Source organism: Aedes aegypti, chromosome 3 (genome assembly GCF_002204515.2).
Source record: "Aedes aegypti strain LVP_AGWG chromosome 3, AaegL5.0 Primary Assembly, whole genome shotgun sequence".
Classification (NCBI taxonomy): Eukaryota; Metazoa; Arthropoda; class Insecta; order Diptera; family Culicidae; genus Aedes; species Aedes aegypti.
Window position 1 is genome coordinate 246409774 of NC_035109.1, and position 27009 is coordinate 246436782.

Sequence of the window (27009 nt, forward strand, 5' to 3'; positions counted from 1 at the left end):
TGTAGAAGTCAAGTGAACATGTTTGAGCAGAAATAGAAATTTTCGATAACATTCAAAATTTCTCTTACCCAACAACACAAAAATACGGTTTTTCCTTAGTTTTCTTTCGTCTGTAAATCAATAGGGAATATTCGTGATATTTTGAGTCAAAGAAAATTTTAGTGTAATAAAAAAATCAATTTCTGTTAAAACATGTTCACTTGACTTCTAAAGTAAATTTATACCGAAATAACTACATGTCATAGACTTTTTTTTTATTTAGAGACGAACAAATCCGAGAAATATGTTTATATCGCCTTGTAGGTAAAACAATTTTGAGTGCAGTCAAATGTTTATTTTTCGACTGTACAATAATTAATGTAAATAAATGCTGAAAAACTTCAAGTCAAGGCTATAGCCTTTAATTTTGATTTACAAACAAAACAGTTCTGTTTTTTGGTTTTGTGTGTAAAATAAATTTCGAGTATAATCGGAAATTTATTTTGTGGCTCAAATATGTTCATTGGACTTTCACAATAAATTTCATGTCAAAAAACCGTATGTCATCGTCTTGAATTATGAGTTACAAACAAACGGAACCAAAAAGTAGTGTTTTTCGTAATATTTTAAATAAAAGAAATTTTGATTGTAATCAAAAATTTCAATTTCTGCTCAAACATGTTTACTTGACTTCTTAAAATAAATTCTTGCCGAAAAAACTACATATCAGTTTTGATTTACAGACAAAAAAAGGGGTTATTTAGTTTCTTTTGTAGTTTTCTGGGTAAAATAGTTATGTTCCCATAAAATAAACACAGTTTCAGTATAAAAATTATAGTCAATGGTGAGGATCCACAATAAATCTTAAAAATGTGTCGTTGACATTGGATAGCTCCAAAGAATTAATTTTGCATTTTATTAAGACAAATTCAATGCTAGTTCATCCTTTAGAAACAGTAAGCGTTGTAATTTTTATTTAGTTGGAAAAGTCCATCCCTTATACTACCACGGGGGTGAAAACTTACGCTTACTACAAAGGGTCCAGAAAAAATTAAAAGGCCAACTTTGAATATGCATTCTCCGTCGTTTTCTAATCAATTTTGAAATTTTTTGCCGCGGTGGTTCAGATACTATTCGAGATCAATATTTACATAAAAGTTATTTAAAAATGTTTGGGTTGGGATATAGATTTGTGACTGCATTCAAAATTTGTTTTACTGAAGAAACCTTAAAAACTGTTTTTAAACCTATTTTCCTATAAATCAAAATTCGACCTGGTGACATACAGTTTCATCTTAATGAATTTGATTCTAGAAGACCTGTAAACATGTTTGAGCAGAAATTTAAATTTTTGATTACTCTCAAAATATATTTTAATTGAATAACTACGAATGAAAATTTCTTTCAAATAATTTAAAATGAGGGTTTTCTAATTTTTTTTTTGCAAAAGAAATTTTGAGTGTAATCTGAAATTTTCATTTGACCCCAAAGACGTTCACCAGACTTCTGTAAACAAATAAATACATAAAAAATATGTCATCCTTTGAATTTTGATTTTTGGGCTAATAAGTTCAAAACGAAATTTTGAATGCAATAAAAAATTGTCTTTGTGTTCAAATATAATCACTGTTCTTATTAACTTATTATTAGAACTACATGTCATTGCTTTGAAACTCGATTTATGGGCAAACAGTTATACAAATGTGTTTTGTAATGTTATTATTGTAAAATAAATTTGGAGTGTTTTCAAAATTTTCTATTTTGTCCCAAAGACGCTCACTGAAATTCTACTAGTGAGTGCATGACAAAAATATAAGGCATTGCTTTATATTGATTAAAAAGCAGGGAGGTTGAAAAACTATGGATTCTCGTAACTTTTTGGTAAAAAAATGTTTAAAGTGTAATCCAAAATTACTATGTCTACTCAAATATGTTTACTGAACTTGTACAAGCAAATTTTTACCGAAAAAGCTGGATCGCTATGAATTTTGATTTACATTCAAGCAGATTCGAAACCTAAAGTGTCTCGTAGTTTCTTGAATAAAACAAATTTTGGGTGTAATCAATAATTCATATTTCAACCCAAAAATGTTACCTGGTCAACTTCAGTTAAATTGATGTCCATGATACTACATTTTATAGCTTTGAATTTTGTTTTGTGAGCAGAAGGCATTTATTATTAGTTTTTAATAACATAAATTTTGAGTATAACCAAAAACTTTATTTCTGCTAAAAAATATTCAATGAACTTCTACAATAAGTTTCAAGTTTAAAACTATGTGTCATCGCTAAAACTCGAACTTGAATTATGCTCGGTTCCATTGCTGAAAGAATTTTCGAAATCGCTTCAAGAACAACAGAGATATGCATTTTCAAAGTTGGATTTCCGTGTTTTTCAGGGGGTTGGATATGCAGGTGCAAGGTACATTTGAAAATGCTGTAGCGCCACCTAGTGATTGAATCCTAAAATATGATGTCCACTGAGTGGAATATATCAGGCCAATGAACAAGTTTTCCAAACGTAACATCATTATATTTTGTATGGTTTTCAAGTTACTTGCGCAAACCACTGTCCTCAATTGAGGACGCTGGGCGTTAACGGGTTATTAAGAACCTCAACTCAACTGTTAGTGATATTAAATATAAAATATGGATAAAATCCTTGCTTGGTGATCTTGACAAATTAAGAAACAAACAAACAAATTAATAATAAAAATTACAATTGGAATTTATATGTAATAAGTACCGTAGATGACAATTTGTAACGAATTCTTTGGTGGAGTACTCCAAGAGATTTTTTGAAAAATTTGATAGAGATTCTTCGAGAAATTTTCTTGTAAAATCAAATAGCTCAATAAAACTTAAGGTGATTATAAAACGAAGCCAAACTTTGAATTTTCAAGTGCACTAGACTGGTGAATCTGACACCAGTTCGCTTTGAAAATCAATCAAATTGCTTACCACCATCAAGTGACCAATGGAACAAATTTTCAACGCGGAGCGCTGTTTGATTCTCAAGACTTGTGCTCTTGAAAATTTGAGGTGTGGCTTTGTTATATAAACACCTTAAGGATACATAAATCTGTTGAACAATAGCTACTAATTTGGAATGATTTTCAGTGGGAATACCATTAGGAACACATTAGAAACTAGTAAAAGGGTTTTTGGAGAATGCACTGAAAAAGCACGGAAATAATTCATTAAAACGAAGTAGGCCGTCATTAAAATTTGTACATGGCCATCGATGATTGTAGCTAATTTGTCTCAAGATTGCAAAGTAAATAAAATCACTTGGTTTTGCACTGACATAACTGAAAAAGTGTCAGCATACTTTCTACATGTAAGCACAAGTAGTGATACTTTTCTGAATCAATATTACTAATGATGACTGAGTTTTATCACTTAGAAATTGCAAGCTGCAAAATCAACATGGCTACCAAAACTAATGACGGACTACTTAGCCTTAATAAATCACCGAGAGAATTTTTAGAGGAATATCTCACAAGCATATGGTTGAATGTCTACAAAAATATGGAAGAATCACAAGGGATATTCCTGTCTTTGAAGGATTCTTCTTTTATTGGATTAGAAAAAAAAATGAATATAACAAACAAATAAATAGAATCTTCAGAGACAAGCAGAAACGGGATTAATCGAGTGAAAATAGTTTGGGTACCCGATACTTTCTTGAGTAGGTGGCCTATCATGCCACTCTTTCTTTGAGTAAGATTTTTCTAATTTGTCAATCGAACATACCCTGTGCCTTCACATTACAAGTTTCCTAGTCGTTAAAGTTCAGTTGTCAAAACACTAGAGCGATTCGCGAATAGGGCGAAACTGATAAACCCGCAACAATGAGAAAGCTCTATTTCAAATCCTAATTTAAGATTTTATGCTCAATCTTTTATATTAATCTTTTAAATTGAGTTTAATTTTGTTTCTTCAAACTAGTTTTCACCCAAATGAAAGTTACGTAATTTTTGGACGTTGGGACGCCGTGCTACGTTGCAACAAAATATGTTTTTCTTCCAATAGGTATTTTTTTATTCATTATTATTCATTTTACCATATTGATTGCCAAGCAAAAATCAGGTAAGGCTTTCGCGAAAGGTTAATTTCAATCAACATAAAATCTTCCCACGCTGCTGCTTTCCTGGGCTAAATCGCTCATTGCGAACTTTTCTAAATTTCCAGCACAATCGGCCATGTGGTGCGGAGAAATTAAAAAGGTAGACATGTTTTGCAACCCAACCACATATACGTGCACCGAGCTCATTTGCACAACATCCGGAACAAGGCGGGTAAACCTGAGGTTGTGCATCCCACTGACTTAAACCCAGCCAGTACATACGGTAGGTTGATAGTTCATGCAGAAACTGTTGCGACTGCGAGACTAACCTTCCTACTTTGTTTTGGTTTTGGCTTTAAAAGCTTCCAGGTCGCGACTCATTTCGGCGGCAATAAATGCACCCTTTGCTCTTCGAACTGGCTCCCAGTTGTACAAACAAGCAGCAAGACCTGACCCAATGACTCTTCCGAGTGAGAACAAAGGGCAATGTTTTATGCAACAACTTCCCATAGACTTTCTCAAATATGATATCAACTGAGGGTATCTCTATAGCATTTATCCAATTGTTCGCTTGGAACATCGTCGTTTCGCAGTGCAATGATGCACGCCAATATGCCAATAAGTACCGCCTAAAAAGAAAAATGAATATATTTGGTAATGATTCCTAATGTACATTTCAATCATTGAGAGTAAAAAAACCAAACTTTTAACAGTTGTAGTTGTTTATAGTAGTACCTCAAAGATGGATCAAATTGGATCAAATTCTAAGATTAATTGTAAATACATAGTGACTATTGTACACCTCTGTTATTGTAGCTAAAATATGACATTCGCTCTCTATTTTTAAAGGTCGACTGAAGCAGCAAAAAATGCAAAATTGCATGGGTTATAAGCTCTTTTATATAGTGCCAAACTTATCAAAGCCAAAGGGCCACTTTAAAAAATAGAGATAATATGAGTAATTCTTCTGTTGACTCAGGGATAACAATTCGAGTTTATAATCCTATTTAAAACGTTGGACGTGATCTTCGATAGAAAAATCAACAAAGACGAGCTTTACGATGGGATGTCGCAAATAGCACCTTCTTGTGTTATGAAATTTGTATCTGAACGAACCCCAAGAAAATATACAATACAAGGGAAATAAATCGCCATTCCCATACCACCCGAATAGCTACCGGTACCACTGAAGCACGCCGGTAGTACCGTCTTTTACCAGATTCAAACTGGAAAGAGCACCATCGTGTGCAATTTCCGGCGACAAAATACGTTCATCCGAATCGCTAACCGACCCCCAAGTAGGTAAGTGCACGATTGGCTCACGTACGCTGCGCTGCAAATCGTGAAGGGGGTATCTAATTGGAATTGGTTTATTTGGACTCACTTTAGCGACGGTGGTGCCAAAATGACGTACCACCATGGCTAATAGAGGAAATCGGGATGTTTGATCGGTTTCGATGGTTGAAATATTTGTTTTCTTGCTTGGAAACCGCCGGTGCCGGTGAAGGTGTCGGTGGAATAGCGTGGTAATGGATTTTCCTGCTGATTTCACGGGAAGACGTTTCAAATTTACTTGTTTCAAATAATAAACGACAAAATGGGTTATTGATTAATCGATTACACTGCGGAACACGGTTTTGTCTCAAGAACCAAAATACCGCTATTTACTAAATTAAGGGTTGCTGAGTCCATTGCCGTTTTCAGAAATATCATGGCACGTCTAGTTTTTGAGATATTGACTGTTGAAAATACTAAATTTGACTGTTTCAGCCAACTTGCATGCAAGTTTTCCAACTTGTACGGCAATTTGTTTGCTCAATTTGTCACAGAATTCAAACTTTATGTATAAGACAATAATTATCAACGAAGTTCATAATACTTTCGATGGTAAAATGTTATTTTTTGGTGTTTCAGAAAAGTATTGTATTATGCCATATAAGAGAAACGAAGAATTTTATATGAAGACTGCAAACATGTTGAAAAAAATCGATTTACCCTAAATTTTATCGTAAAATTTCAACTGATTTGTATCTAAATTGAAAGTTCAAGTCCTATTTAGCATGTTTAGTAGATTATATCACAAAAAAGTTTGATAAATCATACCTTAAATTTCATGTAAACATCAATAAAACCAGTGTTTTATACAACTTTGGCGACCTGTAGCTAAAAATTGTGACATGCTGGAACATTTCTGAGAACGGCATCAGATTCAGCGACCCAAAATCTACTAGAAACACATAATTTGATCCTTGAGACACGCGTAAGTGTCATTTTTGTTACGCTGTGTTATAGCTTCTGAAAGTTCACTGAGACGCAAGCTCGATTAAGATACTGAATCAATACGACACCAAACAATTCCGACTTTCGAAATACAGCTTTGTAGGATTTATAAGATTTCAAAAGAAAGTAAATTTAATTGGGGAACTATCTTCAATGAACCACCTAAGGGGTCATGCACAAATGACGTCACGCTCCAAGGGGGGGAGGGGGTTGAGCCAAGCGTGACAAGCCTTACAAAATTTTCGGAGGACTCATACAAAAAATGTGACATAATTTGTGTACCATCCCTAACTATTTTTTTTTCTTCAAAATACTTTCTCCTACAACTTGTAACAACAAATCAGAAGTGCTGAAATTTACATCTAAATTCTTCCAACAGTTCTCTATGATATTATACAAAAATTTCGACACATATAGGTTCAGTAATGTTTTAAATTTCTTTTTGTAAATACATAATTGCCAAGAATCCATCACTCGATCGTATAAGATAGCGTATAAGAGTACAAAAAAGAGGCTAGGCATATACTTATTTTTCCACTGAATCTCCAGAAATGAGAGGGTTGTAAGCAGGATTGAATCCTAAGAAAATTGATAGAATCTCTCACTTATCGCTCTCTGTAACAATCATAATTTGCAGCACATCGTGAGAGCCTCTTTATCGTATGCAGCCACAGCACTGATTAGATCCCTCTAAACTAGCTCCAAACCTGGGGAACATAATTCCTATCGGATATTCGGGGATTGTTTATCGTGCCAGTAAGATAAAACACCTACCCATAAAGGGGGAAAAGAGGATTTTATCATCGCTCTCTCTTTGGGGCTCTCGTTCGCTGCTCTTATTCATTAAACATCTTACAACTTCCGATACATTTTCGATCACGGACCGATACAGACATGATGTTTTTCTTCGTTCGCTTTGATCGTAGGGTCATCGGGGAAGGGAAGGAAAGTTGGTGTGACATCCCTTGTTACTAGTGACCGAGATCACCTCTGCATCTCCATAATTATCACATGAAGGGATTATAATTGGAGAAAAGCTAATCTGTGTAAGTTACCGGCAATATATTAATCGCGTTGTTCGTTAAAATGTTCGATCTTTTGATTTTGTAGATACATCACCAAATTTTGTGATATTACAGTGTTTTCCATATATTTTTTTAGGGTTTTCAAAAGAATCGTTGGAAACATTTGTGTTTCACTGTAAAACTGTAGATTATTATTTCACAGTTCAAATTCAGTGATTTTATTTTGTAATCCATTTCAAGTGTGCAGCCTTGGGTTGAAAATTTCGCTATAAAAGATAGTAAAAAAAGAATAAATTAAAATAGTCCACAAGTTTCGTATATGGTTTCAACTTCTTGCAAGCATTCAAAAACATCATTCCCTTCCACTGCAGATGCTGCCACAGATGGTTGCGATGAAAACAATGATACATCTTGTTACGCAATCACTCCCGCAAGATGCAGTCACACCGCATGGAAAAGAAAATGCTATCGCACAATGTGCATTTTTTTGTAAACAAGCTCACACGCATCTTACACAGCACTATGCACAAGCCAGAGACCAGTTTTTTTTCCTGGTAATCAATTTTTGTTTTGTTTTTCAATACATTTAGCTGCTTATCTATTACGGCTGTGGTAACTGACATTAGAACATGATGTGAGCCTGTAGCTTGGCATAGCAAAAAAGGGTAACGATGCATTTAAAAACATAAACAAGACGTAAGCTGAGAGCTCAAAGCCCCAAAATTTTGAAACAGCTGTTTCGTATCAAAATCGGAACCATTAAATAGGTTTTTATATCCGGCGAGTGCGTGTGTCTGTGCTAGAAAACCGGACCGAACACGAACGCCACACAGTGGCCGCACTCGATACAAAAGTTGACCAAAAATATGAATTTTGCACAAATCGGTCATAAACCTTGTTTTATCGTCAGAATATGGATTCAGAATTGTATGGAAATATTTGAAAACATCGAACTATAAAAATTCACTACACTTTATTATTTACTCCAATAATGAAAGTCTAGTGGAAAATGTTAAAAGCAAGCCATATTCAAAAGTTAATGTTAATAAGTCGAGCACAATTTGAAGCACCTTCGAAACAAAGCTCAGAAACACCGGTTCCGGAGGAATGGTATTCGCAAAGCTTGGAAAAAAAATTGGACGTTTTTAAAGTTCACATGATGTAAAAAATTAGAATATTCACCAATCAATATAAAACATTGAGGAGTCAGAAAGCAGAAACAATGAATTCTCTCAAATGTTGGGCCACTGTGCGCCGGACACAAGCCATGCTCGAGTACAAACGCTATATTATCGCCCATCGATCTGACTCCGTTTCAGTTTGCCCCACATTCGATCTGAAGTTGTATGGACGGAGAAAAGAGTGCTAAGGGAATGAATTTATTCTCGTCTCAAACACTCCCTTTTTTGGTCCATAAATGCTTCTGGAATCGAGAAGGTCGGCTATGCTCTTAACCTTTTCTCGGGCTTCTGAGCTCATAGTTCCAGAATCTACGGCTGTTTGGTGGTTTGGTGGTTTGTTGAAACTATTGCACACCCAATCCTCAATCGCGATGATGATAGTGATGCAATGCAATGCTTTATACAGTGAGAGGCAAAATAAAGTGCCCACCTTACCAGTTTTCGAATTTCTCTCATTGATTTGGTTCAAATTAAAGTTAACACACCTAAATCTTTTGTGATATTTTATTTTTGATGTTCTTTTAAAGTTGCACTTACGAAATTTTGATAAAAAAAAGAATTTTACTTAAAGAAAAAGAAAATCAATTTGTATTGAAAAAAAAGTAGTGACAAAAATAAGTGCCCACTTCCTTCTTGGCCCCAGAAAAGATGATTTAAGAAAAATAAAAAGCAATTTAATAGTTAATGTGTCCTCCTTTGGCCTTAAGGACTTGCTGGAGGCTCTTCGGCATGCTTTTCACCAGGTTTTGTAGGTGTTGTGGATCTAGTTCTTCCCAGGCGCGCTCCAAGGCTTCAAAATAATTATTTTTGTTGGTAACACCAGTTTTTTCAACCCTGGCATCGAGAATCGCCCACAAATTCTCGATGGGGTTGAGGTCTGGGCTTTGTGGAGGCCATTCCAGCGGTTTAATCCGACAAGACCGGAAAAAAGACTTGGTCTTCTTTCCAGTATGCTTCGGGTCGTTGTTCTAGAGAAATATGAATTTCTCTTCAAGGCCCGTCTGGATCAGCGAAACCTCCAGATTTTCCAGCAAGATGTTAATGTAGGAATCTGCCATCATTATTCCGTCGATTTTCACGAGGTTTTCTACTCCACTCCATGAAAAACACCCCCAGACCATCACATTTCCTCCTCCATGCTTCACCGTTCCTTGGATGTGGTGCTCTGCATCACACACGAGCCCGCCGCTCTCGGTTAGACAGCTCGAGCTTCAGGAGCGCCACATCCAAGGAACGGTGACGCATGGAAGTGTGATGTGATGAAATGTGATGGTCTGGGGGTGTTTTTCATGGAGTGGAGTAGGAAGCGTCGTGAAAATCGACGGAATAATGACGGCAGATTCCTACATTAACATCTTGCTGGAAAATCTGGAGGTTTCGCTGATCCAGACGGGCCTTGAAGAGAAATTCATATTTCTCTAGAACAACGACCCGAAGCATACTGGAAAGAAGACCAAGTCTTTCTTCCGGTCTTGTCGGATTAAACCGCTGGAATGGCCTCCACAAAGCCCAGACCTCAACCCCATCGAGAATTTGTGGGCGATTCTCGATGCTAGGGTTGAAAAAACTGGTGTTACCAACAAAAATAATTATTTTGAAGCCTTGGAGCGCGCCTGGGAAGAACTAGATCCACAACACCTACAAAACCTGGTGAAAAGCATGCCGAAGAGCCTCCAGCAAGTCCTTAAGGCCAAAGGAGGACACATTAACTATTAAATTGCTTTTTATTTTTCTTAAATCATCTTTTCTGGGGCCAAGAAGGAAGTGGGCACTTATTTTTGTCACTACTTTTTTTTCAATACAAATTGATTTTCTTTTTCTTTAAGTAAAATTCTTTTTTTAATCAAAATTTCGTAAGTGCAACTTTAAAAGAACATCAAAAAAAAAAAATATCACAAAAGATTTAGGTGTGTTAACTTTAATTTGAACCAAATCAATGAGAGAAATTCGAAAACTGGTAAGGTGGGCACTTTATTTTGCCTCTCACTGTACATACTATGTTGTTTTCGGAGAAAATCGTAAATTCTATCACACCCCTTTCCAGATGGTCTTCTACGATGCCGTGATCGGGCGGTCGGCTTTTGGGTGTGTAGTTCGCCAACTGTGGGCTTCTAGCTTGCTCACAGTCAAATGTGCAATTCTAGCTTGTTTGCAAACCAGCACCGAGAGATAACCGGTCATAGAAGGGGGAACGAAATGTACAATATACTCGGGGGTCCTCATTAACGTTCAACGCTCCGTCATCGCAATCATCGTTATCATTGAAACTTCAAAAGCAGTTTTTCTGTTTAAAACTGAAAATTATTCGATGAAAATGTGTTCACTGTGTTTTGGTTGGAGGATAGAATACAGTGAACACATTTTCCTGTAATTTTTCTTGATTTTGAACGAAAAAACTGCTTTTGAAAATTCCGAAATCAATGACGGATCCTGCCCCCTTAAAAGCTTGTAATAAACTCTCACCTATTTCGAAAGAGCTTTTTAAATTTATGAATATTTAACAACAGTTTCGTTTAGAACTAGGTTTAGGAAGAATGAAACATTAATATGAGGATGCAAGGATGCTTGATTATTTCAATTATCCGACATAACATTAATTAAAATTAATTTCTTAAGAACCCATTTTCCTAAACAGACACCAAAGTAATTATAATGAATCTTTCCAAATCCGTTTCTAAATTCAAATCAATTCCATTGTAGTATTACTTCAGGAGTTCTTCTTGATATTCGCACAAAAAATACCAGATATAGTTCTAGTTCCTGGAAACACTCCAAGATGTTCTTTGAACATTCTCGCAGAAATTCTTTCTGGGGCTACATCAACGGTTCCTTCGAGTAATTTTCAAAAAATGTTAGGGATTCAATAAGATTTTTTATAAGGTTTCTCAAGGAGTTTCCTAAAATTTTCCTTCAGAGATTTCACAAATAGTACATTTTATAAAAGAAATCTGTCTGGGGTTTTCCTAGAATTCCAATTATGTTTCCGCGACGATTCTTCAGGAGGTCCACAAAGCCATTAGGTATAAAGCTCGTTTTCTTGTCTGATGCAAAAGTTTCTTACTTAGCTTGTTGTAATAGAACACTATTTCCGAACTGCAGGTTTGTTATATATCAAATGATTTCTGAGCTTAAAAAATAAAAAGGTAATCTTTCTGAAACTTGTCTAAAGCCCATCACTGTTTCTTTTCAAATCAGTTGCTAAATCCATTTTTTACTTTCATGTATCTCTAAAAAAAATTTTGAAGCAAATGTTTTAATAATGTGATTCCAAGCAACAGCACCAAAATTTGGTAAATTTTTTAATGTGAAAAGGGTTCAAAAATATTCAAAAAGCTGCACAGTAAAAACGGTTCGTTCGATTGTTAGACAACTAAAGAAACAAAGTTAGACAACTAAATAAAGATTCCAAAAAAAATACACATAGTAAAAAAAATTTTTTTTTTTGCATTAAAAAACATAATTTTTGACACAAAAACTCAAATATCTCAAAACCCTATCGGAATACCAACGTAATTTTTTGAGGGAAAACGGTCCATTATATTAGCTATCTACCATAAAAATTTGGTGATGGTAAACCAATAAACAAAAAAGTTATGACATTTCAAACATGTCACAATTTTCACATTTAGTAGAAAAAAAAAAAATTTCGGTGTAAATTATTACGGGAACCGCAGTTTGTTGCTGATTTTATTGTAAAGGGCCTTGCGTGAATTAAACAAGTCGTTTTCATGTATTCATTAGTATTATGTATATTATATGTATAAATATTATGTATATGTATAAATATTATATGTATATGTATATATGTATAAATTAAAATGAATTAACAGATTACACGAAAAATTTTTTTTTTTACCAGGATATTTTTTTTAGAGTGTGATCGATGAGTTTCTAAATGTTATATATAAACTTTAAAAGTTTTGGATTTGGGTATGCGTTATGAGATCATGAAAACATTTTATTAATACTTATTGATTTATTTATTGATATTCAATTTTTTTACAATATCGAACACTTTTGCATCATTATCAGTACAGTTCGAGTATAGTTTTGCTTTAATTTTATTTTCTGACAATGGAATGAAACAGTGAAATTTTTGGGTTCCTTGGATCGTTTTCGCGTTATTATATTGCTCGCTGAGCTCTGATGCGGTTAATTCGTACTCTTCAGTAGTAGTAAAACAAAATGATAATTTTGTTAAATCTTCTTCTTTTCTGTGATTCGCCCAATCAAATAGTTCTTTTGCATTTTTAATTGCATGCTCACGTTCTTTGGCTAAACTTGCTCTTATGGCCATGCGGTTTATGGTTCCTCCAATAGCATCACAAGGACCTTTGCCATGTGACGTAGCAAAGAATTGCCATTCTGCATCAATTCCGTACTTTGATTTAAATTGACATAGGCTCGAAAAATTCTTACGGTTTTTGTACTGCGATGCTGCTCCATCAGACATGAAAAATATCTTTCTGATTTCTTTATCCTTATCAACGCGTAAAAAGTTAATCATTTTGGCAATGAACAAATTGACAGATACTGAGTCGTGTCTTAAATCTTCTGAAATTACAATAAAACTAAAATGTTCAATTTGCGTACTTCCATTGAAATAAATAACGAATGGATGAATTGTAGCTTGTTGTACGTTCCAGTGATGGGACTGCACTTCATCTTGCAATACAAAGCTATAGTTTTCAGAAAAATCACAAATGACTAAAAATTCACCATCTTGTAATGTATTTTTCGTATTTTTTAAAAAGCGGGATTGCTCTGTTTTAATAAAGTCGTGAGGAATTAAACTTTCTAATTTCAAGCAAAAAAATGACACAAACTCATCTACAGGTTTTACAATAGTTTCTAGGTCACACCTATCCGTAGTCACCCATTGCTCAAATGATAACTGATCAATATAATTTTCTTCAAACTCAGCGAATAGAGTATTTTCCAATGATGAAGAATCTGGACAATCCGAACAAGATCGTAGATAGCAATTTGATGTTGTATTTTCACACAAAAGACTACCAGTTAACATTTTAATATCCTTTGATAAATTGATTCTTTTCAAACTATGTAATTAGGTTAATATTTTCGTGTGCACACACAAACATTATGTGTTCCTGAATTGGATAGAAGCTTGCATTGCCTTGGACGAAGGCTTGCAAATGAGGAAAAACCTACCTTAATATTTTCGTTAATTTCCTTGAAGCGTGTATGCTAGAGTGGTTCAAAAATTCGTTTTTGCTCCACACCGCTCATTCGATTCTAGATCAAATTCTGAGTGTCCTCCCAAAATTTGAACTCATTTGGATGAAAACTGAGACTGCACAAGTCCTTCGAAGTTTATATGGGAATTACTATGGGAAAAGCAAGCAATTCATTCAATCGGTCATAGTTTTTGCCCATGTGCTCTTGGGGATTAGAACTATATTGATACTGGGAGATACATTCATCAGCTACAACTTTGCTGAAGACCGTTTTCAAATCGGACGCCTCAGTAATTAGTTATTGATTTATATCCAGTCACAAATTCTTCAGCAGTGATCATTCAACTTCTGAACAGGCAACATTGCTGCACCTGGCGCGAAAGATAGCACGCACAAATCATGGATACTATGTTTTACTGCATATATCCAGTGATGCCCGCAGGACAGCCCAATGATTATAACCAAAGTTTTACAACTCATTTAAAAATCAATAACTAATTACTGGGGCGTCCGATTTAAAATCGGTCTTTGGCAAAGTTGTAGCTGACTATTGTATCCAACAGTATCAACGTAGTTCTAATCCTCAAGAGCACATGGGCAAACACTATGACCGATTGAATGATATGCTTGCTTTTCCCATAGTAAATCTAGAATTTGAATCTAGAATCGAATGAGCGGTGTGGAGCAAAATCGATTTTTTGAACCACTCTAGTGTATACGCTTCTTTCAAAGTAGTCATCATTAATCGTTTTTGGATTGCTTGACGCTTTCCATCTTTTTTTACAGATACATAATCTTTTTGGCCAGGCATAGCTCTACTTACTTCATCGTCTTCAAAATATTGAATTATTTTTTCTTTTGTCTCATCTGTTAATGAAGTACTCGACCTAGCATTTTTGGTTGCAAGACAGTTATTTTTGAATTGTTTTGCCTCTTTTGCTGTATTTCTATTGGTTTTGAACTCATCAATGGCGTCTTGAATAGACCACGAGCTTGGCAGCATCGACAAAATCAATAATTTTTCTTTCCTTGTCGTGGCTAGATTCGAGAACCTTTCCTTCATATTCATAATTACCTCATCGTAGTCTGTATTTTCCACATCCTCAGGTCCTAATTTGAAGAGGTTTCTTCGTACAGCTTCGTTGATTTCACGGTATTTTTTCTCGGGATAATTGACGTAACCCATCTTCGTCCATTTAATCGGAGTCACTTTTATTCCAGCTATCCCTTCGTTGAAGCGTTCGATGTTGGCCTTCTGGATGCACTCATCTTCTGATTGATTTGTTGAAACAGATGTCGCTGATGGTACCGTGGCAAGACTATCTGCACTTGGTACTTCTGGTAACTCCTCAGTTGTTGTCGGTGCATCTAGTAATTCCTCAGTTGTTGTTGTTTTCGAACTTCCTGCAACCTGATCCACCGATGATGTACAGATTGCCCGTTTGTCAACGTTTAAACGGCAGGACGTACAAATGCGTAAATTTGTATTCAATGTAGACATTGGAGCATAACCAGCCGCTTTCAGTTTATCTATGGTGCTTTCGGTGAGATTTCGTAGCTCTTTCGAACACTTTTTTTCTGCAAACGGCCTGCAACAGTTGAGAAAGCGACTACTCATGTTGCTCGTTAGATTTTAATAAACAAAATCACTTTTAAGTTTTTACTGACTAGTTTGGTGTCGTTTGCTTGACTGAAGAAAATTTTTACAATTAGATCTTTTATAACCATAGTGGTAGTATATTTTTAGCTTTTTCGTGAGTATGTTCATGGTATGTACCTATCATGTTTTTGATGTTGTTGAAGTTACTCGCTTTCTCCCAAATATGATTAACAAAGTCTATTCTCTACCAAGGCGGGTCTATACCCAGGTGTAATCAGATTTTAACTTTGTGGAGAAAACCAGCGCCGAGAAAACCGACCTGCTTTACGTATACTAGATCACCTGTGTATAGACCCGCCTTGTTCTCTACGAGGTAAACTTTTTGCAGGTAAACTAGTCCTATACCTGTATAGAAAACTTTTGTTGTAGCTTTTGTCTTCAATATTAGATTTCTTATAGGTTTCTTTTATCAAAAGGTTTCAACACTATTGAGAGAATTTTTCTTCAGTTACGTACAATAAAAAATATGACACTATCAAGACTTTAGATCACAACACTGGATCGCGTCTAACTTTCTAATAGATGCTATAATAGTTATGAATAATTAAATAAAATATCATGAAAACAACTTGTTAACCTCATGTGGTACCCTTAACAAAAAATTCAGCAACAAACTGCGGCCCTAAAAAAAATTAACAATGAAAAAAAAAAAATTTCACTAAGTGTCAAATTTGTGAAATATTTGAAATGTCATAACTTTTTTGTTTATTGGCTTACCATCACCAAATTTTTATGGTAGATAGTTAATATAATGGACCGTTTTCCCTCAAAAAATTACGTTGGTATTCCGATAGGGTTTTGAGATATTTGAGTTTTTGTGACAAAAATGATGTTTTTTAATGCAAAAAAAAAATTGTTTTTACTGTGTGTATTTTTTTTGGAATCTTTATTTAGTTGTCTAACTTTGTTTCTTTAGTTGTCTAACAATCGAACGAACCGTTTTTGCTGTGCAGCTTTTTGAATATTTTTGAACCATTTTCACATACACCCTTTTGAAAAGTTAGTCGTGACTCAACTTGAAGATTTGGTATCGGAAAATGACAATTTAGATGGAACTGACTGAACTGAATGGTCGATCAGAATCGACTTGCATGCCTCCGTGGAATCCCTCTATTTTGTATTATTATGCCTCGTGTATAAGTGTATCTTACTGCAGACTTTCAGACAAATTGACAAGAAACAATGTCAAAGTGCATCATGCGCCTAGGGAGTTCTTTACTCTAATCTGCATGATTTTTATTGGATTTGGTCAAGAATCTCTTTCAGGTCAATCCATATTATCGGATTCTTAGAAAGAAATTTGGTAGCCTCCTAGCTAAAATCTATAAGATCTTCTCCAGAAACGGGGACGGATTTGGTGTAGTAATTTAAACACACGCCTCTCACGCTGAGGACTTGGGATCGAATCCCATCCCAGAGTTAGTCACAAAAAATTTCAGTGACAACTTCCTCCGTCGTTAAAAAAAAAGATAGAAAATTTAAATCTCTCGTTAATTAAGATAGAACTAAAATATCCAGAAACATAATCTGTGCTTTTTACAAATGTGATTGTCAAGCATCTGTTCAGTCATTCTGAGAACTTCGGCAAGTGTGCATGAACATTGATTTCAAGAACCATCCTTTTTGGAAGTGAACGGAAAGTTTATAGTACTTCAAAGAAAGTTGCAGTTTCAAAAAGTTTGTGAACCACTACTCTAGAGTTCATTCCTAAAAAACATAGGAACGCCTTTGAAATTCGGCCTTCCTTAACCGAATGGTCAGAGTCCGTGGCTACAAAGTAAAGCCATGCTGAAGGTGTCTGGGTTCCCGATCGGTCCAGGATCTTTTCGTAATGGAAATTTCCTTGACTTCCCTGGGCATATAGAGTATAATCGTACTTGTCACACGATAGGGGCGGTCCATTAATTACGTAAGACATTTTTTGGTTTTTTTCAATCCCCCCTCCCCCCATGGTAAGATTTTTTGTATGAAAATTAAAAATAAATTGTATGGCGCGTAAGAAATCTCAGACCCCCCCTCCGCCCATAAACCCTTACGTAATTAATGGATAGTCCCATATACGAATGCGAAAATGGCAACTTTGGCAAAGAATGCTCTCAGTCAATAACTGTAGAAGTGCTTATAAGTACACAAAGCTGAGAAGCAGGCTCTGTCCCAGTGAGGACGTAATGCCAAGAAGAAGAAGTCTTTGGAATTCCTCTAGAGTTTTTTTTTGCGTTAATTTAAACAATATTTCTTATTCAGCATAGCAACACCATTTTTGATTGTGCGTTTAGTGTTAAGATTGGTTTTTGTTATGTTATGAGAAGAGAGTGTCGTGCTTTTTCAAAACTATTTCGAAAGAAAATCACTGAAAAGGGGTTTTCCTCTTTCAAAATTTTTCTTTCAATAAATTACAAAATTTTCTAAAAAAACACCAAATAATTTTTTAAGGATTTCCTTGTTTGCCCACTGTAAAATTTAGTTGAAAAGACGTTCTGGTTGCAACAAGCAATTTATATAACAAGTATTCAGAAAATCTTCCAAGGGCCACCTGAAATAATTTTTTAGTGACTTTTTAATAAATTTCTCAAGGGAGTTGCAAGTTTCCACAAATTTCTTCAGGATGTCATCCAAGAATTTCGTCAGAGGTTTTTACTGGGATTCTTTTAGAGTGATTATTAACCATTAAGATTCCCGAGCAAAGTTGAATAGCAAAATGATAACAAATCTTGTTACCTGGCTATCATCATTTGATAACTGATTTTGTTATCACCTTGGCTGAATTAACAGCCAACATAACAAAAATGAGAACACAAATTTGTTTGTCGAATAACAAAATAATAGCAAATTATGCTATCATTGAGTTCAAATTGATAACTAAATTAGCATCATCATTTATTTTTGAATTTTATTGTCATAAATCAAGGAAAAATTTTGAGAGATAAGTGTCTTGGATTAAATTTGCGCACCAAAAAATTTTACAAATTTTTGTATGACGAAAAGTAAGCTTTGTTGAATAACACACGCTTCATAAAAACGTTATAGGAAAGATGTATGATAACATATTTTGTTATCAACCTGTTATCAAAACTGTCTGTCACTAATACAATGATAACAAATTTTGTTATCATTCGGTTATCATTGATAACAACATATCAAAATGATAACAGCGATAATAAAAGTTGTTATCAATTTGATATCATCCAGTTATCCAACTTTGCTCGGGTTGTTAGCGTAATATCTGTAGATACAGTGCTGTTCTGAATAATAGCAGCGCATGTCGATTTTCATACAAAATGCTCAACTTTGACATGCTGTAGTTTTGTTCCCTTTCAAGCAATCGAGCTGAAATTTTCTCCACAGAACTACAAATATGATCAATTTTGTAACTACAAAAGTTCAGTTTTTTCTGAGTCCCTGCCGAAAAGTGAGACACTGGGTAAAATTTTTAGAAAAAATAGCAGTTTTTCATTTTAAAATTTTTCTTCTACAAATATTTAAAATATTTTCGGTTTAGGTGTAAGTTTGATAAGTAGGAGGAGATTGTTCCAATGGTTAGTGATATACAATTTAAAACTCTAATGTCAAGCCGAAATTCAAATTTTTAAAACTGCTATTTTTTAGAACAATTTCACCTAGTATCTCACTTTCCGGCAGGGGCTTAGAAAATTTTGAAATTTTGTGTTTACAAAATTGGACATATTTGTAGTTCTGTGGAGTAAATTTCAACTCGATTGCTTGAAAGGGAACAAAACTACAGCATGACAAAGTTGAGCATTTTGTATGAAAATCGACATGCGCTGCTATTATTCAGAACAGCACTGTAAATTAAAACCCAAACTAAGCACTCACTGTATCATTCAACTTCACTCAAAAATCCGAGGTGAGCCAGCCTCGGGCTGCAAATCTCGTAAACAATGATAATAATAATTCATTAAATAACGTGTACCTATCATTTGACACATGGTTCGACCTGATTTGTAAAATTCTCTTCGGTGTCACGTATGAGACTCAACTCAAGTTTAGATCAAGGCTCTGAAGGAGATTTTACAATAGACGTTTAGGCCGAAATATGCGTTTTTCACAAAAAAAAAACTTAGAAAGTAGAAGAAGAATCCTACGGGTTTTTTAAAGACATTTCAAAGATTTCGGCTAGTATTTTTGCAAAAAAAAATCAAACGAATCCTGAAATCCCTCATGAAATTCACCCTGTATTTTCTCCATGCATCCGTACAAAGATGACCCTATGGATTCTCTCAAATATGAAAACTTAGTTGCTTCTAGGATTGATCACCACATTTTTTTTTCAAATTACTCCATAAATTTTGACTTGGAATTATCCAGGAACAACTTTTAAGATCCATTCAACCAATATTCAAGAGTTTGAATTCCTTAATAGGTTTGTCCAAAAATGCATCGAAAATTAATGAAAATTCCAGCCATAACACTAGAATTTTTTGAAAGAGTTAAGGGACTATTCATTAATTACGTTTTTCAACCACCTATGGGTGACACATTTTGTGAAAAGGGATTTTAGCTTATATCTATTCAATACTTCAGTATACTCTATAGATGTTAAACAGTTAGCGTTGGGCGATTTTGAATCGATGTTCCGAAAATCGATGTTTTGATTCCGATTAATCGATTTTTTGAATCGATGTTTTTAGCATCTAGAATCGGGTGAATCGATTCTCCTCATTCGATTTTTTTAATCGATTCATTTTGGAAAAATCTATGAGTATTTTACAATGTGTCGATGAGAAAAAATATAGAATTTTGAACGAGCCTTGAAGTATGTAGTATTCTCTATTGGATTTCAAACTGATTTTATTGAAAGAGTGTAAAAACGAATGCAAATACATTTGGTCACATTTCAAGCTTGGTAGATTTCAATTCGATTTCGATTCGAATCGATTCAAGAACATCGATGCAAAGGATTCGATTAAATCGGTGAATCGATTCGACAGTTTAAATTAGAATCGATTCAGTAACATCGATGTTATGGACAAATTTGCCCAACGCTATAAACAGTACAGCTGGGTCGTACATACTCACCAGCAATTATATCTTTTATTGCAGTCATTGTACCTATTAATTGTGGTTAAAGCACGATAAAACTCAATGATTGTCAGATTTGCAGCCGAAGTTTGCCATTTGGGTGGTGACTTAACAAAAAAAAATCAAAACCGCAATTGCGTCCGCAGGAAAAATGAATTATTATTTCTCTCACTTCTCTGTTCATGCTTTTTGTGGGAAGCGTTAAATTGCACAAAACTACGAGTGCAACGACAGAACTGTTGTTTCGCATATTACCAAGCTGCCAACTGGTGCCCCATAGAAAACAATTTTTCAATATGTTGTTGGTGGGTGTTCTCTCAACAGTAGTCTAATTAATGTGGCTACTCCGTGCTATCACTAAAGGCATGAGTTTATCATTGCCCATTTAAACAGTAGAACTTTGTTCTCATTCGGCCAATGAGAATAGAACAAATACCAGCCAATTGGTCTAGGGTTGCAAAGGGCTTCAGCATCTCATGCAGTATATTACCTAGAAGATATGCGCGCTAGTCGCATTACAGATGTAGGTAACATAAACGGAAAATCTGAACTTAACCGCTGGAAATCTGGCAACCGTTGGAAGAATCGAGGGAGAGTTTACCCACAGACAAACAGACGTAACACTTAGAACAAATTCCTTTAAAATCAATTGCTCAGTTCAAACCATCATCATCTGATGAGCGTGTTGTACGAAGCACTGCAACAAGACCTGCAGATGGCGGTAGTGTGAAACATCAAGCACGAAGAAAAACAATACGCGTACCTCTGGTTGTGAGGTTTGTAACATAACGTATTGAGTTGATTTGAATTGATCGTTTAATGAGTGGTCGATGAAGATTTTGTCAGTGTTACGTCTGTTTGTCTGTGGTTTACCTATATGCATGATTACATCGCACCGTGCGCGCATTGACCTAGATGCTTTTTGAAACTCTACGGTGCAATAAACTTTGCTGCCGGCTGAATATATGTTACGAATATTTAGTTTGGAACGCAAATCCAGCTGGTGTTGTGGCAAGTAGCTACCAGAGCTTAAATTCAGGCCTGAATTTGGATAAATAAAGTTTTGTTAATTTGTTTTATGACCATGTTGGATGCTGTGCAGCACTATGGTGAATAACTGTCTTAGGCCTGAACACTGAAGAGATAGCAATGATAAGAATGTATATGTTAACGATTTTATTTTTCACATCAATTATTTAACTAAAATTTCAAGAATGTATTGCCAATTCACTGGGTTCACTCTCTAAGTTCCTATAACATCTGAACAATTCACTTTGCTCACTGTTCCCAACGCCTTCTTATTTCTATCGGACTGTTTATTTTTAGCAGACCAGCAATGCGCTTGATTTAACCATGTTTGTAATCGAAATTAGATTGATGGAAATGATTTATGTCAAATGTTCCAGTAATGTGGTGTGATGCACCCAGCAAAAAAAATAGTCTGATATCACGCCGTATTCAATGCACTTCATCCACGTCTCAATAGGGTCCTAAAGCCCTGTCCCAATTTTAGTGCCAAACGCTTAAATTTAGGCCAAAAACACATGTTTACTCAATTTTTTCATTTGTTTAAGTACAAAAAACTTTTTTTTTATTTTTATAAATTTTGTCACACCCCTTGGTTCCAACTCAAATTTTGGGTGTATTTTATTTTCCGTGTCCCTACCGAAATGTCAGATAGAACAACCCCAGTGTTAAAACTAAAACCCCTGTGGTATTTTTGTCGACTAACCGAATGTCAAACATGACCTCAAGTGTCAAGGTTCATTTATGGATCCAATTTTTAAATTAAAGTTATAATATGATATATCCGTTATTTGAGCGGGAAAAATTGCTAAAGTTGTTGCAGCAACATGCTCTTTCGTGTTATTAAATGAAAACAAGATTTCATTAAACATTTTAGGACCCTATTGTGATGCAATAATGCAATAAACGAGATTTCAAAAGTACATTCACGAATTACTCGCAAAACAATCATTATAAAAAACCTGACAAAGGGTGCAATTTTTGCAGGAGACATTGAACAATAAAGGACATCCTTTTGCTTTCATAGTGAGCTTAAAGGAGTCTGAAACTCGTCTTGGCTTAATTTGTTGGCTGCGTAACGAGTCCATTTAACAACGCCTTGGGAAATTCCAGATTGAAAAAGTTAAAAAATTCGTTTGGTACAGTTCAGTGTTGACAGGAAGGTTATTGAAACAGAATACAAGGATTCTATACAGTTCAATAAAAAAATATTTAAGATTGATTCCACCAGCATGCCTTCCAGGAATAACTCCTGAATTTCTCCAGGCATCTAGGAACTATATATTCCTCCAAGGAATCCGACGAAAAATCCCACAGGAAAATGTTAAGGGACTCCTTTTGAGAATTTTCCCAGGATCTGTTTATAGTTTACCCTCATGATGATTTGCATTATTTCAACAGATTTCTTCAAATATTTCCTCTTGTATTTCTCCAGTAATTATACTCAGAATTTATCTAAAGGTTACTGTTGATGTATTTTCAGGTTTCCTTTCAAGATTTTTTTCAAGGATATTTTATCAAATTCCATCTAACTTTTTTCTTCGGATATCATCCAGAATATTATACAGGTAGTTTTTCAGGGATTTTGTCATGAACTTCCATTGATTCCATCCCGGGTCCTATTGATATTTTTTCCATGCATTTCTTCAGAAACTTCTTCAAAATAGTAACATTGCATTCCGCAGGACCTCTTCTTTGAATCCTCTCAGTTAAAGTTTGAAACAATTCCTCCAGAAATTTCTATATATTTTTCCAAAAATGTTTCGTACATACATCCAGGTGTTTCTTGAATAATTTATTTTATAAGTACTCCATAAAATCATTCAAAAGCTTCTTTAAAGGATTTCTCCATGATTTTTTCTAACATCTTTTGCATAAACTTGTGGAATCTATATAACAAAATATTGAAAAAATTCAGGATACATAATTTTCTGATATTTTAGCGGTATTCATAGATAACTGATAGTGAAACCTGAAGTAAGCATCAGATTTAGTACTGAAAAAATCTCTGAAAATAATTCCTAAGACATCTTCGAAACAGAAACTCTTTCGAAGATGTCTTAGGAATTATTTTCAGAGATTTTTTCAGTACTAAATCTGATGCTTAAAATGTTATGAGGAGTCCTGAGAAAAAATATAAGACTTTCCCTTATGGAGATCACAGGATTTATTCCTGGACAAATCAATGCGATACGTTTCAGAGATGTAAATCCTCTTTGAATTCAAAAATTATCCTTATCCTTTAATTGTTTCACAAGATCATTGCTTTAGGTAATTTTTAATATCAATCTACTTTTCAATTAACACTTTAATTCACAAATTCGTTTTGTTTTCTCTGCAGGTAAGACCCACATCTAACAACGCTTGAAGAGGATGGAAACAGCAATAATTAGAACTCATGTTAAGGAGGTTTGATATATCGAACGAAAAATCAACACTGAGACTGTTTAAATAGACACGACTCTTGAAACAATATTCTTCTTCTTCTTCTTCTTTCTGGATCTTCAAACAATCTGATTTCTATTACACAATCAAAGCACGTGCACTAATTGCGTCGCCAATACGTTGAAATACAGCAGCATGTAAATAATGAAAAGGTTCTAAAATTTAGAACATTATCGGAAAAAAAACTCCACAGTGCCATTTTTAACTATTTTGATTAAAATTCCAGAATTCTTCCAAAGCAAATGATGAGTAAAAACCTTTGAATAGCACATCCTCTCTGTATAGAAAGAATAAAATGGTAAAGCTTTTTGTTTCTATATTTAGCATATTTTGAGCAGTAAAAATGTGTAAGAATGTGCTTCAAACGAAATTTGAAAATTAGTAGTATACACTTTCATTGAAAACTTATCTCCAAACTATAAAAACAAAAACAGAACACAATTATTCACATTTCAGATTCTCAAAGATATTATGTAGAGTACTCTTTTAATCTGTTTTGATACCAATCTAGAACTCTTTCTTGAAATGTCTGTCAGTCATTTCGAACCACATTATCCTTTACTGAAGAACCAGTTTATTTTTTTAGCTCCAAAATATCCACACCACAAGACCAACCGAGAGAAGGCAAAACATAATGATCCGATTTTTCTTGTCATACCAGGCGACATTCCGCTCCAAAATTAAACTGCACTTAATTGGCGCGGAATGTGACACTAAGTAATGCGATTAAGCAGGTGTGATAAGACGAAGCGGACACAATGCACAAGCAAGGAAGTTGATGTTTAGCCAAATGGAAGTCCAAACTGCGCACCAATATATTAACTTTTTTATTAGGAGTGACCTTATGGTTGACAAATTACACGAGACTGGTTCTGGATCAACACTCAACAATCCGCTTCTGTGTTTCGAGTTGTACATTTTCCTTGGTTGCTGCTTATGAGCAACAAATATTTTCGATGGCTTCCGTACAGTTGTGAGAAGTGTGACTTACCAATTTCACACTCAATTCGTGGAGCTGGGTAACGGTACTGTTCAAATTAGAGCACTCCCATTGATTTCCATCCAAGTAAAGCGACTGCAGCCGAGGAAATGAGTTTTGTATTTCACACATGCTGATATAGGATAGGCGGTTGTTGGACAGGAACAAATCCTGAAGAACGTTGAATTGCCATCGGCTGGCATCCAGGATGGACAGTTGGTTGTGGTTTAACATTAGCACTGTTAAACGTGGCAAATGCAGCATATCTCCAAAGGACGTCGTAATCGTTCGGATTCGGTTGTTCGAGAGCTTGAGGGTGGCCAAATCTTTTGCAGGATCCAAAATTGAGAGGTCGATTTTCTCCAGATAGTTATTACTAAGATCCAGATCACGTAGTTTGTAGAGGCCTTTCAGGAAATCGATGCTCATAAGACGATTGTGCTGCATATTTAGGGACTTTAAGTTGTACATCGCTGTAGGATCTACTATAAGTTCGGAGAGATAGTTGTACGACACATCCAGACTGATGAGATGTTCCCATAGGAAGAACGTCATCAACGAAACGTTTTGCATATGGATGCTTTGCGTGTTTGTCAGCTTCTCTGACACTTCTTTGGAGACCATTGTAATGATAGTTGAGTCATCTAGCGCCGGGTGGCTTCCAAAGGCAATTTCAGGATGATCAGGAAACTCCCACTCCGATACATCAGTATACTCTGTGATGATAATGTTGGTGATTTCACAGATACTCTGACCAGACGTTGTGCAATTGAATTGCATTGGAGATGCTGCAGTAGCAGTGATCACAACAAATATCCTGTTATTTGATGAAAACCAGATCGGTAAGACTTATGACAACACATCACATATTTACTAACCACAATAAAGTGCTGGAAATGATCATCCTGAATACTGTGTGTCCGTACGGTGGCAAAGTTGCAACTAGAATGAAGATCATGAAATTTCCTAGCTCACCAAATAGATTCACGCCCCGGTGGATTTAATTTGCTAATACAATGAATCAGCGCACACGACATGCTCTTGATTACAATTTGCCACGTTGTCACTTACAGCGGTGCACTTCTTAAGGAAATCTCAATTGGCGTTAATATGGCCAATTGACCTGCAAAGCATGCCAAACGCCATCTGCACATTCCTGTCATCTAAGTCATTGATACTTGTACTTAAACTCTGACTACTTCCTGTAGCTAAAGTACAGAAAATCTCGAGAATCGAACGATCGAATTTTACGCCTTCGGCTATCGCCATATATGGAAAGCAGCATAATCACCATCATCATCGGGGACCAACCGAGAAGTCCGCTGCGCAAAAGGGAAGTGACCGAAGAATATGATAAATTAATAGCGGTCAGTTCCTTTTTTGGAATGGAGTCGTTATCGCACGCTTTAGAAGTGCACAGGCGCTGTCGTTAGCTATATGCAAAATCAGTTGCTTGGAAGAATTTTGCACACAAAGCGACTGCTATACTTGATATTTCATATACTGGTGGGCTTAATGTGAAATTAGATTTTTATTCATGACTTCAACTCGAGTATCATTGAATCTTTAAGATTGAATATCTACAGTCTACTTGATTTTTCAAACAATTCCAAACGATCTAATAGAAATAGAATTTAACTTTTGCCGTACTTATATAATTTTCTTTACAACGTATTTTGCTTTTAACGCCTTTAGCAAGACCAAACCTTAAACGATTTCATGCACCATATTGGATCAACTACACTGCTGATATTTCAATTTATGTTGGTGTAATGCAGGGAAGCAAATGAAAAGTATTGGAAGGGCTCTCTGGAGCAATCTGGCCATTCCACGCCTTCCTCAAGGATATGCCAACTCATAGACCTGAACCAAATCCCAGCAGGTGAACTCGAACTTTACGAATTTTCAGCTCCAATTCAATGATGAACATTACAAGTTTTATCATGAGTTCCTTGAACCACTGCACAATAGTCGGAAAAAAGTTAAATTTGGCCAATACTAGTTTTATCGCCTTAATCGATGAAATATGTAATCCGAATATGTTATTTGGCGTTTTTATTGGTTCAGAAGCAATTATTCACAAAATACGTCACATTTAAAATCAGTTGGTTTTGCACTGACACAGCT

At 35.1% G+C, this 27009-nt stretch overlaps 2 protein-coding genes across 4 annotated transcripts in view; one reads left to right on the plus strand and one right to left on the minus strand.

Moving 5' to 3' along the window:
- Positions 1-27009, plus strand: part of LOC5565233 (focal adhesion kinase 1) — a 322375-nt gene that overhangs the window by 140898 nt on the left and 154468 nt on the right. The gene's annotated exons all lie outside the window — the stretch shown is intronic.
- LOC5566635 (oligodendrocyte-myelin glycoprotein) lies at positions 24708-25868 on the minus strand. Its single transcript, XM_021849319.1, has 2 exons — positions 25761-25868; positions 24708-25699 (listed from the first exon to the last, which is right to left on the minus strand). The coding sequence occupies exons 1-2, from the start codon at positions 25838-25840 to the stop codon at positions 24838-24840; spliced, it is 942 nt and encodes a 313-aa protein (XP_021705011.1). The 5' UTR covers positions 25841-25868; the 3' UTR covers positions 24708-24837.